This window comes from Nicotiana attenuata, unplaced genomic scaffold, assembly GCF_001879085.1.
Source record: "Nicotiana attenuata strain UT unplaced genomic scaffold, NIATTr2, whole genome shotgun sequence".
NCBI lineage: Eukaryota > Viridiplantae > Streptophyta > Magnoliopsida > Solanales > Solanaceae > Nicotiana > Nicotiana attenuata.
The window spans coordinates 81,516-98,161 of record NW_017672243.1 but is presented as its reverse complement, the minus strand read 5'-3'; the positions used below and the strand labels follow the sequence as shown (position 1 = coordinate 98,161).

Here is a 16,646-nt window from a genome sequence, read left to right as displayed (position 1 = left end):
GGTATCTCCTAGTCCCAAACATATCGCTAGTGGGCCATCGAACGTTTTTCTGAATAGGGTTCCGTCTTCGGACAAGCTAAACTTGGCTGCCTTCGTACACGGGGTCCTCAATTACTTTGGATTCGAGGGCAGTTTTTCGGCCTTCAAATATTCTATATATTTGTTTCTCCAATTTCAAGTTACGCTTGTTGAGTTTATCTCGGCATGGCCTTCTTCCACTACCGATATCATGAGTTGTACGACTGGCCCCGGGTTGAGCTCGTCGTCCTCGACCGACGACCCTAAGTTAGCAAGGGCATCGGCCTCGCTATTTTGATCCCAAGGTACGTGTTGCAAAGTCCACTCCTTGAACTGGTGTAATGCCACTTGCAACTTGTCCAGCTACCTTTGCATTCATTCTTCTATGACCTCGAATGTCCCATTAACTTGGCTCACCATGAGGAGGGAGTCACACTTAGCTTCGATCACCTCCGCCCCTAAGCTTTTGGCTAGTTCGAGACCAGCAATTATGGCTTCATATTCGGCCTCGTTGTTGGTAAATTTCACAGGCCTAATAGATTGTCTAACTATATTGCCTGTTGGTAGCTTCAATACGATGCCAAGTCCGGACCGTTTTACGTTCAAGTCGCCATCCGTAAAGAGGGTCTAGATCCCCGAAGTCGTCCCCGAGTTTACCAACAACTCTCTTTTGACTTCTGGTATTAGGGTCAGCGTAAAGTCAGCCACGAAATCTACCAAAAATTTGAGATTTAATGGTTGTTCGGGGTCGATATTCAATATCGTACCTGCTGATTTCCAAGGCCCATTTGGCCAAACGCCCCGAGAGCTCGGGTTTATGCATTATATTTCGGAATGGGTAAGTAGTCACAACACATATAGGATGGCACTGAAAATATGGTTTCATCTTCCTAGAGGCACTTAGCAAGGCGAGTGCAAATTTTTCTAGGTGAGGGTATCTAGTTTCGATCTCACCTAGAGTCCTGCTAACATCGTAAATTGGAAATTTCGTACAATGCTTTTCCTAGACGAGAACTCCACTTACCTATATCTCCGATACTGCCAAGTATAGGTATAGTTGTTCGTCTGTCTTTGGCGTGCGAAGCAGCGATGAGCTCGATGGATACCGTTTGAGCTCCTCTAAGGCCCGTTGGCATTTCGGGGTCCACGAAAATTAATTCTTCTTTTTCGGTAGTGAGAAGAATGGGTGGCTTTTATCATAGGACCTCAAGGTAAATCGCCCCAGGGCGGCTATGCATCTGGTTAATCGCTGCACAGCCTTTACATTGTCTACAACCGTGATATCTTCGATGGATTTGATCATGTCGGGGTTGATCTCGATTACTCGGTTGGATACCATGAATCCGGAAAACTTACCTGATCCGACTCCAAACGCACATTTCTACAGATTCAGCTTCATATAATACTTCTTCAATATGCTGAAGGTTTCCTGCAAATGTTTTAAATGGTCATCTACTCGCAGGAACTTAACCAACATATCGTCAATGTAAACCTCCATTGATTTTCCTATTTGTTCCTCGAACATCTAGTTTACTAGGCATTGATAAGTCGCACCGGCGTTTTTAAGTCCAAATGTCATCACGTTATAACAATATGTGCTGTATTTAGTGACGCATGAGGTTTCTCCTGATCATCTGGGTTCATCCGTATTTGGTTGTATCCGGAGTAGGCATCGAGAAAACTGAGGATCTCGTGGTCGGCCGTGGCATTGATCATGCGACCGATGTTGGGCAAAGGGAAGGAGTCCTTGGGACATGCGTTATTCAAATTCTTATAGTCTACACATATTCTTAATGTGTTCCCCTTTTAGGGACTACCACTACGTTTGCTAACTAATCCGCGTATTTAACCTCCCGAATGGACCCTATTTTAAGGAGTTTAGATACCTCGTCCTTGATGAAGGCATGTTTGACTTCGGACTAAGGTCTCATCTTCTCCTTGACCGGGCGGAATTTCGGGTCCGGGCTCAGCTTGTGAGTGGTTATCTCTGGCGGGATCCATGTCATATCAAGGTGGGACCATGCGAAACAATCTATGTTAGCTATAAGGAACTGAATGAGTTTTTTCCTGAGTTCGGGACTTAACCTCGTGCCCAGGTATACCTTTCGATCGGGTTGATAATATGACATGTTCTAGCTCCTCGACCATCGATTTGGTGGCGTCGAAATTATCGGGGGCTTTAAAAGACCTGGGAACCCGTAGTCATCGTCTTCATTAGTCCCCTGATTCTACGGTTGGATCGGAGATGGTGTCGGTAATTGCTATTAATATTCTTTCTTTGTGGCTGAACTTATCCCCTTTGTCGTTGCAAGTGCGGATATCGGATCACCTCTTCGACCGCAAGCATTTCCTTTACGGCTGGCTGCTCTCCGTAGATCATTTTAATCCCCCTTGGTGTTGGGAATTTTAACACATTGTGCAGAGTTGAGGGCACTGTCCTCATGTTGTTGATCCATGGCCTCCCGAGCAGGGCGTTGTATCTCATGTCTCCTTCGATCACATAAAACTTGGTTTCTTGGATGGTCCAGCAGCATTCACTGGTAATGTTATCTCTCCTTTAGTCGTTTCACATTCCATGTTGAATCCGTTTAGAACTCGGACCGCAGGCACGATTTGATCGTATAGGCCGAGCTGTTCTACGACCCTCGATCGGATGATGTTGGCTACTTGGATCAATTAACACACTTTTAACTCGAGATTTATTTATCAGTACAGATATTACCAGCGCATCTTTGTGGGGCGGCACGATCCTTTCTACGTCCTCGTCGTTGAAAGACAAGGTTCCTTTTCGAATGTAATCTCGAGCATGTTTTTCCCTTGTGATGGATACCCTAGTGCGCTTCAACATCGGCCCTTGAGGGATATCGACCCCACCGATGATCATGTTAATGACGTGTTGGTGTTCTTCTTGCTTGGTATGTTTATTAGAATCCCTATTCCTAAAATGGTTTTTGGCTCGATCACTCAGGAATTATCGAAGGTGCCCGTTGTTGAATAGTCAGGCTACTTCCTCTCTCAACCGTTGGCAATATTCTATTATGTGGCCATGAGTGCCATGATATTTGCACATCTGGTTAGATCCCTTTGGGAAGGATCGGATTGTAGAGGTTGAGGCCATTTGGTGTCCTTGATGCATCCGGTAGCTGATACAATGGCGGCAGCATCGACGTTATAGTTATATTCCGATAACCTCGGTGCTTCTTTAGGCCCGATAGGCCTGTCAAAACCGTTCTTGCTCATGAGTCCCCGATTGCTCTGACCTCGGGCACTTCTCATTTCACTTCGCGTAGAACTCGGCCCGGACCCATTGCTTTTTCGATCTCCATTGTAAGGCTAATACCGATCCCTATTTGCCCTCAGTTCACGATTAATATCTCTCTTGACTTCTTCGGCGGTTATGAAGGGATAAACGGACCCCGAAGGGGCCCCAAGTTGATAATCTTCGACTCTAATTTTTGACTGATACTGGTTATGCACTGTTGGCCTAAGTAAAGGTTAGTTTTGAAGACTGACAAAGGAACTCAGACATGAACCAGGTCCATCCAGTGGTCCAACCCTCAGGTTCACAAAAACGGGCAGATTTAAGCATGTGAGATGCACGTGAAGGAGATAAGCTTAACTTGGTGTATTTAATATCTCCTAATCAAAAAGGTTTCATAATTGATAAGGAGAAGGACTCCTTACTCAAAGAGAACACTATCCAAGATAGGGAAGGAGTTAGAAGTTGAAATCAACTAGAACTATTCCACCAAGGAAGAGTTGCATCAGAACTCTAGTTATTTCTTCATCTACTAACTCTATAAATTGTAGGATGTTCTCACATTACAAGTGTTGCACAAAAACACAGAAGTTAAACGTGAATTGAGAGCAAAATAGCAAGGCTTTTTACAAGCAGTTCGTGTGTGATCCAAGTGTGAAAACCTGAAGCTATATGAACCAGATTGAAGAACCAGCTCCATAAAGAGTTTTATGTGTCTTTCTTTATTTCTAGTTCAATTGTAGTAGGTGTTTTCATATTGTACCTTTCAGCTTTATAGAAGCAATTGTAATAGGTATTTGAGTATTCAAGTTAGAGTTAACTTGATGTTGTTGCAGCAGTTAGAGGCTGGTTGCCACAACGGAATTAGAGTTAATCCTTAGGTTTACAAGAGTTTTGTAAATGCTATTTTGGCTCAGTGATTTTAGTGGAAGTTTGGGAAAATCCTACCGAGTAGTAGGTCGTGGTTTTTTCACCTTTTGAGCCGGGTGTTTTCCACATAAAAAATCTCTATGTTCTTTATTTTCTGTATTATTATTCCGCAAACAGCAGTAGTTAGTACATCTAGTAGAACCAGGTTCTTCTAGAGCGAAAATTGGGTACCACACAAATCACCCCCCTCTTGTGTGGTGTTGACGCTTAAAACATCAATTGGTATAAGACCAGGTTATCCTTAATGAGGTTAACAGATCAAATGAGTGCACCACCTGGAAACTGGGAAGGGCAATCCACTGCTAGGCCTCCACTTTTTAATGGCCAGTACTATTCCTGGTGGAAGCACAGGATGAGAGACAACATCATAGGAGAAGACTATGAAATCTGGGACATAGTCACTGATGGTCCCTTGGATACTACAAAGAAAAATGCTGAAGGAGTGGATGTGCCAAAGACAAGAGCTGACTACACTGCTGAAGATTTGAAGAAATGGGAAAAGAATGCCAAGGCCAAGAAATGGCTTGTATGTGGACTAGGTCCAGACGAGTACAGCAGGATTCAAAGCTGCACCACTGCTAAGAAGATATGGGACACTTTACAAGTGGCTCATGAAGGAACTCCTCAAGTAAAGAGATCAAGAAGAACACTGCTGTATTCTCAATATGAGAATTTCACCATGAAGGAATGGGAAACCATCCAAGAGATGTATACAAGGTTCACCACACTGACAAATGAACTTAAGTCTCTTGGAATGGTTATTCTTGAAGAAGACAAAGTTGAGAAGATTTTGACAAGGGTGCTGCCAATCTCTTGGGAAAGCAAAATCACAGCCATTCAGGAATCAAAGAACATTGCCACTGTTAAGTTGGATGAGCTAATTGGAAATCTCACTGCCTATGAACTTATAAGGCAAACCATGAAGATGGATGCACCCAAGAAGGAAAGGAGCATGGCATTCAGAATCACTGAAGGTGATGATCTAGAGAAGGACGAAATGACCATGATCATAAAGGACTTCAAGAAGTACCTAATGAGAGGAAATGGTTCTTCAAGAAGTGGAAGCTATAGAAAACCAAGGGTTCCTGAAAAACGAACCAATGAGGGTTGTTACAAGTGTGGGAAGAATGATCACCACATAAAAAACTGCCCTCAATGGGAAATTGAATGGAAGAAGGAAAGAGCTGAACGAAGGAACAGGAAGAAGGAACAGGTTCAACCCAAGAAGAACAAAGGATCAACAAAGGCTATGGTTGCTTCCTGGGGAGAAAGCTCAGATGAGGACTCAGATGATGAAGATGGAGATGAACAAGCACTTATGGCAATTGGAAAATCCGATGAGGAATCTGAGGTAAGTATAATTCATCTCAAAGACAAGATTAAATTTTTGTCTAATGAAAGGCTATCTGAGTTACTCCTGGATTTCATTGATGAATCTGAGGATCTAAACAATGAAAACAAACAGCTGTCTAGGGAATGTGTGATCCAAAAAGCCAAGTGCAATCTAGAGTCTAGGGCTAATGAGAGTGAAAGTAAAAACGCTGAGTTGAAGAACCAGGTTCATGAACTTGACACCACAGTCCTAGAGCTTAAATCTGAAAATCTAAAATTGAAATTAGGAACTGGTAAAAAGAAATCTGATCACACACACCTCACTTTAGAAGAAAATGTAGGAAAAATGAAAGATGAGTTTTACAAAAGAGATGAGCAGATAAGAGTCCTTAAGGAGGATCTAAGCAAGGTTAAGCACGAGCTAGATAGAACATGTAAATGGAATAGGTCCTCCGATGCACTTTCATGGCTACATGAACACCATAGTAGCAATAAGAGAGGACTTGGCTACGGGACCCCTACACCTAAGTGGGATCCCAAAAGCAAGTACCTCACACTTCCTGTGAACATAATTTGCACACACTGTGGTGAAAATGGTCACTATAAAAGTGAATGTATTGCAAAAGAAAAGGCTAGTCAAAAGAATAAAGAATTTGTTCAAGGGAAAAATAGGCTGTCAGGTTGGGCTAAAAAGAATCTGATTCACCCGTTTGCCTACAGAAAGGGACCCAAACTAGTTTGGGTTCCTAAGATTAACCCCTGATTTCCTTTTGCGGGTCCAAGTGAAGGGGAGCAGCCAAATATGATACATGGATAACGGCTGTTCAAAGCATATGACAGGAAGCAAGAACCAGTTCCTTTCACTTGAGGACCTTAAAGGAGGTAATGTCTCCTTTAGAAATGGGAAGAAAGGTGAGATCATTGGAGTTGGAAAGGTAGGTAAGACTGATTCTCACTCTATTGAGAATGTCTACTTGATAGATGGCTTAAAGTACAGTCTAATCAGTGTATCACAATTATGTAATAGAGGTAACTTGGTAGCATTCACCTCTACCAAATGTTTTGTGATTAATCTTACCACTAACAAGATTGTTTTGCAGGGAAAAAGAGTAAACAATACATACATTGTAGATTTGTCCACACTTTCAGAAAATGAACTCACTTGCTTAAGTGTGTTGGACAATGATCCCCTCCTTGGCACAAGAGACTTGGACATGCAAGTCTGAGTCAACTCAACAAATTAGTCTCCAAGGATCTGGTGATAGGGCTTCCTAACATCAAGTTCAAGGAAGACAAAGTTTTTGAGGTTTGTGCAAGGGGGAAGCAGGTAAGATCCTCTTTTAAATGCAAGAAAATGGTAAGCACCACCAGACGATGGAACTGGTCCATATGGATCTCTATGGTCTAATGAGAATATTAAGTAGAGGTGGTAAAAGATATGTGATGGTGCTTGTTGATGATTACTCTAGGTTTACTTGGACATTGGTTTTAACATCTAAAGATAAAGCAGTTGACATGTTTACTTCTTTTGTTAGAAAAAACTCAGAAACAACTAGGTAATCATCCTGCATCAATTAGGTCTGATCATGGAACTGAATTTGAAAATGCTAAGTTTGCTGAATTTTTGCATGCTACATCATAAATAGTTGCATGACTAGACCTCTTGTTAAGAAGATTCCCTATGAGTCACTTAAAGGGAGAAAGCTAAATATATCCCATCTTAGGGCATTTAGATGCAAGTGCTTTGTGCACAATAATGGCAAAGACTCCTTAGGTAAGTATGATCCCAGAAGTGATGAGGGAGTATTCTTGGGATATTCTTCACATAGTAAAGCTTATAAGATATACAATAAAAGAACTATGTGTGTAGAAAAAATGTATATGTTATTTTTTAAAACTAACATTCTTTGTGAGAGGCAGGAGCAAGATAATGAAGAGATTGGGCTGATAAGAAATTCAAATGGTGAAACCACAGTCCAGTCTGAAGATGCATCACAGGAAGGAACAGGTGATGGAACAGGTCCCTCCACCCAGGGCAACATGACAGGGGGAACTAAATAGAGAGGAACTGATCCTCAAACCTCGACGGAACCTGTCCATGAACCTATTCCTCAGTAACAAAACCAAGAAGGAACATCCAAAGAAATTGACACTCCTATTGCAACATCCACGAAATTGGATATAGATGAACCTGGTTCATCTGTTCATCAGAAGTTGTATAGGGGAATGATTGGTTCTCTTTATATCTCATTACTAGCAGACCTGACATTATGTGCAGTGTAGGTCTTTGAGCTCGATTTCAGGCAAATTCAAAGGAGTCCCACTTGACTATCGTAAAGAGAATATTGAGATACTTGAAAGGCACCACTGACCTTTGCCTTTGGTATCCAAAAGGTAGTAATTTTAACCTAGTGGGATATGCTGACGCTGATTATGAAGGTTTCCTAGTGGATAGGAAGAGCACCTCAGGTGTGGCACACTTCCTTGGTTCATATCTTGTGTCATGGGCAACTAAAAAGCTAAATTAAGTGGCCTTATCTACTGCTGATGCTGAGTATGTTGCTGCTGCTTCATGATTGTGCTCAATTGCTATGGATCAAACAGCAGCTGACAAATTTTGGCATTGAAGTTGGTTGCATTCCTATTTTATGTGATAACACTAGTGCTATTAGTATGACTAAGAATCCGGTTCATCATAAGAGAACTAAGCACATAGATGTAAGACACCATTTTTTGAGGGACAACTATGAGAAAGGCTTGATCACTATGGAGTTTTGTGCTACTGACAAGCAAATTGCTGACATCTTCACAAAAGCCTTAAGTAGAGATCACTTTGAGAGGAACATGTTGGAATTAGGGATGATTAAGATCACCTAAAAGGACCAGTTCAAGGTTAAACGGAAAAAAAAATGAAAAAAAATTTAAAAAAAAATTGGTTAGAAAGTCTATAAATTGTGTATAATTAGATTAAATCTTGCTCAGTCTCATACTTTCCATAGTATACTCTTGTGCCATGTGTTAAAATGACTCATTAATCTCTAATGATATTTTCTCTATTTTGGCAAATTTAGACTCACACAAGAGAATTATCAGTGAAGAACCAACACGGTATGGTTTCTACACTCTGCATAATTTGAAATAACTATATTTGGATCATGAGCAGAGTCCTACCAAATACCAAACTCCTTTTGGACTTATCCGTTACAAGTGAACCAGTCCCATTCAAAAGAGTCCCAATCGAATGGAAGTACCTAGATTCTACGGATACACTCCAACGTCTCTTCGGAGCTGAATTTTAGTTTGATTAAACTTCTAAGAGTCTGAAAAGCTGTAGTTACCCCCATCAATTATTCCCCTGTATATTGAACAGCTTTAGTGTATTCCTTACTTCATCTCTCTCAAGCCGTCAAAAACTCTCATTCTTCTTTCATCTTCCAAACACAATCTAATTCTCTTCTCTTCTATACCCTAGCCCAGATATGTCTAACACCTCTGAAAATCATTCATCACCACCACAGGAAACCACTTCCACACCTTCTACAACACCAATCTCTAAGAAAAGTAGAGTAAAGATGATGACTCGTAAGATTGTCGCTGAAGGAGAGCATATCAAGAAAATAAACAAGCAATTGAATGCAGGTAGGGAAGAAGAATCCCAGAAATCTGAAGATTCATTTAAGTCTACTACTAAGGGGGAAGAAAGTAGGTATTCCGAAACTGAACAGGTATCTTCTGATTCTAAAGTTACTCCTGATACAATTTCTGAAGTTGTTGCAAATTTAGAGAATAGATTTGTACTGGTAGGATCTATAGCAGGTGTTGAGACTACAAAATCTAGAGAAGTTGGTGGTAAAAATAAACAGGGAAAAGAAAAAGAGAGCAAGGGTGCTAGGAGTTCTGTGAGGGGAAAGGGTAAAAGAGTGGTTGATTCTTTACCCACTCCTGTTGGTCTAACAAAAGAAACTGGTGCAATGGTTGTTTGAGGAGAGGAATTTACTGAAATAGAAGAGAGTGTGAGCAAAACAGAGGGAAGTGGGTCTGGTGAAGCTGCTGAGGGGTTGGTTCAACTTGGGAAAAATATAGATGAACCTGTTCCATCTGAATAGGAAAGCCTCTTGGACCTACTGATAGGGTTATCAATGGCACCAAAACTCATGCCATTCCCCATGGTTTCATTCTCACAACTGTACTTGCACATTTCAAGGTACAAGCAAGGATCATTTCGGGGTTAATACTCTGCTTGCTTGCGATTATGAAGTCAATGTCATTCCTAATGAACCTGGTTCATCTAAAAGGACACCTATCAATAGCAAGGTCAGAGCTCTATTACAGGAGAGTGAGGCAAAGGATGTTGAGATAGCAAGGCTGAAGACACGATTGGATGAGGTACAATCTGAGAGAGATGTTCTCAGAACTGAACTTGCAAGGGAAAAGGAGAAGAATGATGGAATTCTTCAAGACATGCTGAAACTTCTCCAAGCAAATAATCCAGCCCCTACCTCTTCCAAGCCTTAAATCCTAGCCTAGTGTATATCAACCAGTGACCCAATTCGGGACTTTTTGTTTCTTTTGCTCATGTTTTCAGTATTTTTATTTCTTCTTATGCTTTGTGGTAGAATCTTATCAATCATCAATGAAATTCACTGTCTTTTGCTCTAACTGTTTGTTTATATTTCTTTGATGGTTAAAATTCTTAGCTTGATCTATGCTGATTCATTCATGATTGCATTTGAAGTAGCCCCAATGGCCATGAGTAAGTTTTAAAATCTGGTTATCTCACATTTCTATGCAACTTTTCGATGATGCCAAAAGGGGGAAAAAGGTTGTGCTTTAAACAAGTGATGTTTACACTTTGAACAGTGATGTTTATAACCTAATATACCTGGTCCTTGATGATAAGTGATAAAAAGGAAAAATATTTCTAACATTGTGTTGATGTTGAGCTGAGTTCTGGCTGGGCCTAAGTGTATGAAAAGCACAGAGTTTGTCATCATCAAAAAGGGGGAATTTGTTGGCCTAAGTAATGGTTAGTTTTGAAGACTGACAAAGGAACTCAGATATAAACCAGGTCCATCCAGTGGTCCATCCCTCAGGTTCACAAAAATGAGCAGATTCAAGCATGTGAGATGCACGTGAACGAGATAAGATTAACTTGGTGTATTTAATATCTCCTGATCGAAAAGGTTGCATAATTGATAAGGAGAAGGACTCCTTACTCAAAGAGAACACTATCCAAGATAGGGAAGGAGTTAGAAGTTGAAACCAACTAGAACTCTTCCACCAAGGAAGAGTTGCATCAGAACTCTAGTTATTTCTTCATCTACTAACTCTATAAATTGCAGGATGTTCTCACATTACAAGTGTTGCACAAAAACGTAGAAGTTAAACGTGAATTGAGAGCAAAATAGCAAGGCTTTTTGCAAGCAATTCGTGTGTGATCCAAGTGTGCAAACCTGAAGCTACATGAACCAGATTGAAAACCAGCTCCATAAAGAGTTTTGTGTGTCTTTCTTTATTTCTAGTTCAATTGTAGTAGGTGTTTTCATATTGTACCTTTCAGCTTTATCTAGAAGCAATTGTAATAGGTATTTTTTGAGTATTCAAGTTAGAGTTAACTTGAAGTTGTCGCAGCAGTTAGAGGTTGGTTGCCACAACGGGATTAGAGTTAATCCTTAGGTTTACAAGAGTTTTGTAAATGCTGTTTTGGCTCAGTGATTTTAGTGGAAGTTTTGGAAAATCCTACTGAGTAGTAGGTCGTGGTTTTTTCACCTTTTGAGACGGGTGTTTTCCACGTAAAAAATCTCTGTGTTCTTTATTTTCTGTATTTATTATTCCGAAAATAGCAGTAGTTAGTACATCTAGAAGAACCAGGTTCTTCTAGAGCGAAAATTAGGTACCACACAAATCACCACCCCCCCCCCCCTCTTGTGTGGTGTTGATGCTTAAAATATCATGCACGTCGGCCCAAGTAACAGCCGGATATTCTATCTGATTTTTCTTCAATTACTGTGAAGCCACCGAGCTTTGAACATTGAGTCCTTGGGTGTAAGCTTGAACGGCCCAATCATCAGCGATCGGTGGCAGATCCATCCGTTCTATTTGAAATTGGGATATGAACTCTCTGAGCATCTCATTATCCTTCTGTCTTACTTTGAAAAGGTCCAACTTCCTAGTTTCGACCTTGATAGCCCCGACGTGTGCTTTCACGAAAGAGTCTGCAAGCGTAGCAAATGAGTCAATAGAATTAGGAGGTATGTTGTGATACCATATCATAGCTCCCTTTGACAGGTTCTTTCCGAATTTCTTCAACAAGACGGACTCGATCTCACCATCCTCCAAGTCGTTCCCTTTGATAGCGCATGTGTAGGAGGTACATGCTCATTTGGGTCGGTCGTTCCATTGTACTTAGGAATCTCGGGCATGCAGAACTTTTTAGGAATCGACTTTGGAGCCGCGCTCGGAGCGAAACGTTTTTGCACGAACTTCTTGGAATCCAGGCATTTCAGTATCAACGGTTCTCCCGGGATTTGGTCGACCCTGGAATTTTAGGTTTCTACCTTTTTATCATTTGCTTCAATTTTCTTCTCCCCTGATTCTATCTGTTTCGTCAGCTCCTCGAGCATTTTTATGATCTTGGGGTTGGTCCTGACTCATTTCCATTCGACCTCTCTGCGATCAGTTCGTTCCTGCGGGTGATTTCCCGGGACGGATCGAGTTTAATTCTACTTGGTGCGCGTCTTTGGTTTTGTAACTAAGCTATCGCCGCCTATTGAGCCTATAACATTTCGAAGATCATCCGTAAATTGATCTCGTCTTCTCCATTGTTTTGAGTATTTTGCGCTGCTGATCGGGCTCCACCACAGATGCTATTCTCGGGGTCGGTAGGCAGAATCGTCTCGATAGCCACATGCGAGTTAGCGTCTAACGGGTCCGCGACTGGAATTCCAATGGGATCTACGGGCGGTACCTCATTACCAGGCGCTGTGTTGTTATTTTTACCCCGTGATGACCGGACTCATTGTCAACATATAGGGGTGCCGATTGAGAGTTTGATATTTTTGAGTTTTAACCTGAAATTAGAGACACTTCAAAAAACAAGTGTAAAGTAGTGTGTGTTATAGAGATTTATATCAAAGAATCACTATTATCCTTGGCCCCACGGTGGGCGCCGAACTGTTTACCCTCAAAATCGGATAACAATTGAATTTGTAAGTGGTTTTAAGGATATGTGGATTAAATTGACACAAAGCGATAAATTAAAAATTCAATTGGAATATACAATGATAAAGTAAATTCAAACCGCATGACTTAAACAGTTATAGCCTTGGATAGTCAGTCACACTTGAACTGGATGCAATTTGAGCGATGTCAAGATATAGAAGAACAATAGCTTACAAAAAGAAAATAATAATATACTGCTTTGGGATACGTGTTACAATGTCTTTTACAAGTCATCAGACCCCCTTTAAATAGAAGGGGTGTTCTACTTTAGGTACAATTCTATAAAAGTTAAAAACCTCTTGATTCGCTGATTTGCCGGTTCTTATTGATACGTGTCGATATTCCCGCCGTAATATCCGACCGGTCACGGATATTTCGGCCTCTTGTTATTTTGGTCTTCTATTGGTTACGCTGACAATGTTTTCTCGAGCTCGTTCGGGATCAGGGTCGATTTTAGAATCACGGATTCAGTGTTCTCGAGGACAGATATTCTGATCTCGGGTTCTGGCCAGGTGGGACTTGGGGTCGATCTTCAGTCCCTCACGTTCTGAGCCCGATCTACCTTGTCGTAGACGAGCCCGATTTCTACCTTATACGTAGTATACCCTTAATATTTCAATGGAAGTATATCTTGGACATTAACTAATTGCCTCTTGTTAGACTTCTTCTAGTCAGTGATAAAATTAATGTGGGCCAAAAATTGTTAGTATATCTTAAACACAGAACAATCAAGATCGCAAACGTATTCTTTATGCTGATCTATAGTTGAAATGATTTAAAAAATATCTAGTACAACCTTAATATTTCAATGGAAGAATATCTTGGATATAAACTAATATATAGTCTCTTGTTAAGACTTCTTCTGGTCAGTTATAATTCCCGTAACATATATGCTTGGTCTACTACTAGGAAAAATTAATATCTAGTATAACCTTAAAATTTCTATGGAAGAATACGTGGGGACATAAACTAATAGTCTCTTGTTAGACATCTTCTAGCCAGCTGTAATTCCCTTAACATATATGCTTGGTCTACTACTAGGAAAAATTAGTGGCTCAATCAAGGTAATGCGTATCTAGGGTAGAATACATGGGTTCAACTAAACCCATAGATTTTGCTCATACCCTGTATTTTTGCATAAAAAATCATTAAATATATACAAATAATAAATTTGAACTTATTAAATTAGATGAGATGTGGTAGAATTGCGAATCTGAACCCATAAAATTTAAATTCCGGATCCGTCTTTAGGTAAACTGGCAGATTATTTTAACATAAGAAAGCACATTTCCTGACATAAGAGCACATTAAGATAATTAGATGTTGCACTCACCGGCTTTGCTTAATTATCACAGGATAATATATATTAGTAGTTTACAAAATCACTTAGAAACTTCAAACTAGAACTTCTCAAATGGAGCAAGAACTATATAAAAGACCCAAGGGATTAATCAATTAAACTTCAAGATATAACAGAGCGAATCAAAATATGGAGATTTTGAAAAGCTTCCTCTTTGCATTACTTGTTGGTTTTTCTATAGCAACAATAGCTGTTGCACAAAAAGATCAATCAGGTTTCATGCATGTTAATTTAGTACAACCGATTTTATACTTCGCGACATATACATGTGACCTAAAATATTTGATTTTTGCCATGCCTGAGTACTCAAGTTCTTTTTTTTTTTATAAATTTTTTACAGGATTCATAAGCGTTGATTGTGGATTACCAGCAGGTTCCGACTATACTGATATAAGAACAGGCATATCTTACATTTCAGATGAAGGTCATGTTAGTGACGGAGTAAGCCATACCATATCACCAATATACCAATCCAATTCTCTAGAAAAGCCATTCTTCACAGTAACAAGCTTTCCTTCAGGAACAAAAAACTGCTACACTCTAGCCCCAGCTGAAGGGAGTTTGGGCAAATACTTAATTAGGGCTAGTTTTTTCTATGGAGATTATGATGGAAGTGGCCAATTACCAAGTTTTGATATTTACCTTGGAGAAGATTACTGGGACACTATCATAATATCTAATGCTTCTATACCCTACTGGACGGAAGTTATACACACACCCTCCACTGACTCCATAACCGTTTGCCTTGTCAAAAGAGATACTACAACTCCTTTTATTTCAGCCTTAGAGTTAAGGCCATTGAAAATTACCCTATACCCAACGCTAAGTAGATCACTGAAACTTGTTGTACGTGAGAACTACGGTTCCTTAACCAATCAACTCATTAGGTACGTTTGTTTCATCTTTATAATTCAAGATATTCCTTTTTTACACTAAGATCTTGTTGATGAGACACATTTAAATGAATTTAACTTATATACATACTAACCGCATAAAAGATTTTTATACGATTTGTGGGGGTTTTACCGGTTGTGGTAGGCCATTACTATCTTTTGGGGGTTATCAATAAAGTTACTCCCTCCATTTCACTTTAATTGATTTTTTAGAAAAAAAAAATTAATTCTTTCTTGATATTAGAAAAAATTAAATATTGTGGACCACAAAAAATGTCAAAAAATCAATTACAATAGACCGGAGGGAGTAGTTGTAACCGATGCATTCATTTTGTTAGTGTATAAAATTTGAACCAGTTTTTATTACTCCCTTCAGTCCATTTAAAGTGTCTTTTAAGCTTTTCAAAATTTAGTCCAAAATAATTTTATTTTAACAAACTGATTAAGCATTAATTATTCTTTTTCTAATTTGTCCTTTTTCTAATAAATGATCCATCCAATTTTTTAACTATGGAGTATTTTTTAATGAGTGTGCCAACTCTTAAAAAGGACCCATAATTTTTTTTCTAGTTACCATACTTGTCTTATTATTGTTATATAAGGTGGATGTATTCGTTAACAATTGATTCTTTTCTATTTAAATCATAGGTACAAAGATGATGCATATGATAGAATTTGGGTACCATCGGAGAATTCGGGAACTCTTAGTACAACACAAGACGTAGTTGAAAATAGTTACAAGGTACCATCGGCGGTAATGAGCACGGCTATGACACCACTGTACTTCCAGTTGACGCCTGGGAATATCAGCGACAAGTATTACATATACATGCACTTCGCCGAAGTTGAAGAATTGTTGGGGACACAAACAAGGGAATTCAACATTTATATTAATGATAACCTCTTTTATGGACCTTTGTCTCCGGCATATTTGTCGACCACAACGGTATACACATTGACTCCGGGCTCTGGTTACGAACGGTACGATATTGTGATTAATAGTACTGTCACTTCTACTCTTCCACCGCTCATTAATGCTCTCGAAATTTATAGAGAGATATAGTTAGCTAGAAAACCAGAATGTATATGAACAGTCCGTCGTCTGTGGTGTGGAGTGAAATAAAGGAATTTTTCATTGAGGAAATCGAAGGCCGAGATGGAGAATTTTGGGGCTGTACATGTTCTCGTTGTACCTTTATTTTTTCACTTTCTCATTATCTACTGAATTGAAATGAGTTTGAGTTTAATTCTAATCACATGATTAGATCTCTTATTTTACTTTATGATTGCTATAACATAAGATGACGTTAGAGGTTAAGCAACTCATTAACTAAGATCTGATAGTTAATAAACACCGCAAACAAAAGAAAAGTAAAGTAACAATGAAAAAATGAAAAAGTAAGGGATTAGTACAAGTTAAACTTTTTAAGTGACACAAATCATACATGAGTTGTCCCTTAATAACTAAATCAATTGTGGTGACACATAATTTTATAACTACATAGTTTAGAGGGATTTTTACTTTTTGAAAGGGAGTCAACGTTGACTTGTTCAGAATGGACATTGAGCCTAACTCAACCCCAAAAGCTAGCTTATGAGGTGAGGAAATCTCAAGCCATATAAGGAGACCAAG

General features: G+C 39.6%; 1 protein-coding gene across 1 annotated transcript; it reads left to right on the top strand.

The window, feature by feature from the left end:
- The first annotated feature begins 14,175 nt into the window (after positions 1–14,175).
- LOC109212439 (putative leucine-rich repeat receptor-like protein kinase At2g19210) lies at positions 14,176–16,248 on the top strand. The gene is made up of 3 exons (XM_019376092.1): positions 14,176–14,334; positions 14,461–15,007; positions 15,662–16,248. The coding sequence occupies exons 1-3, from the start codon at positions 14,250–14,252 to the stop codon at positions 16,074–16,076; spliced, it is 1,047 nt and encodes a 348-aa protein (XP_019231637.1). The 5' UTR covers positions 14,176–14,249; the 3' UTR covers positions 16,077–16,248.
- Positions 16,249–16,646: the final 398 nt, after the last annotated feature.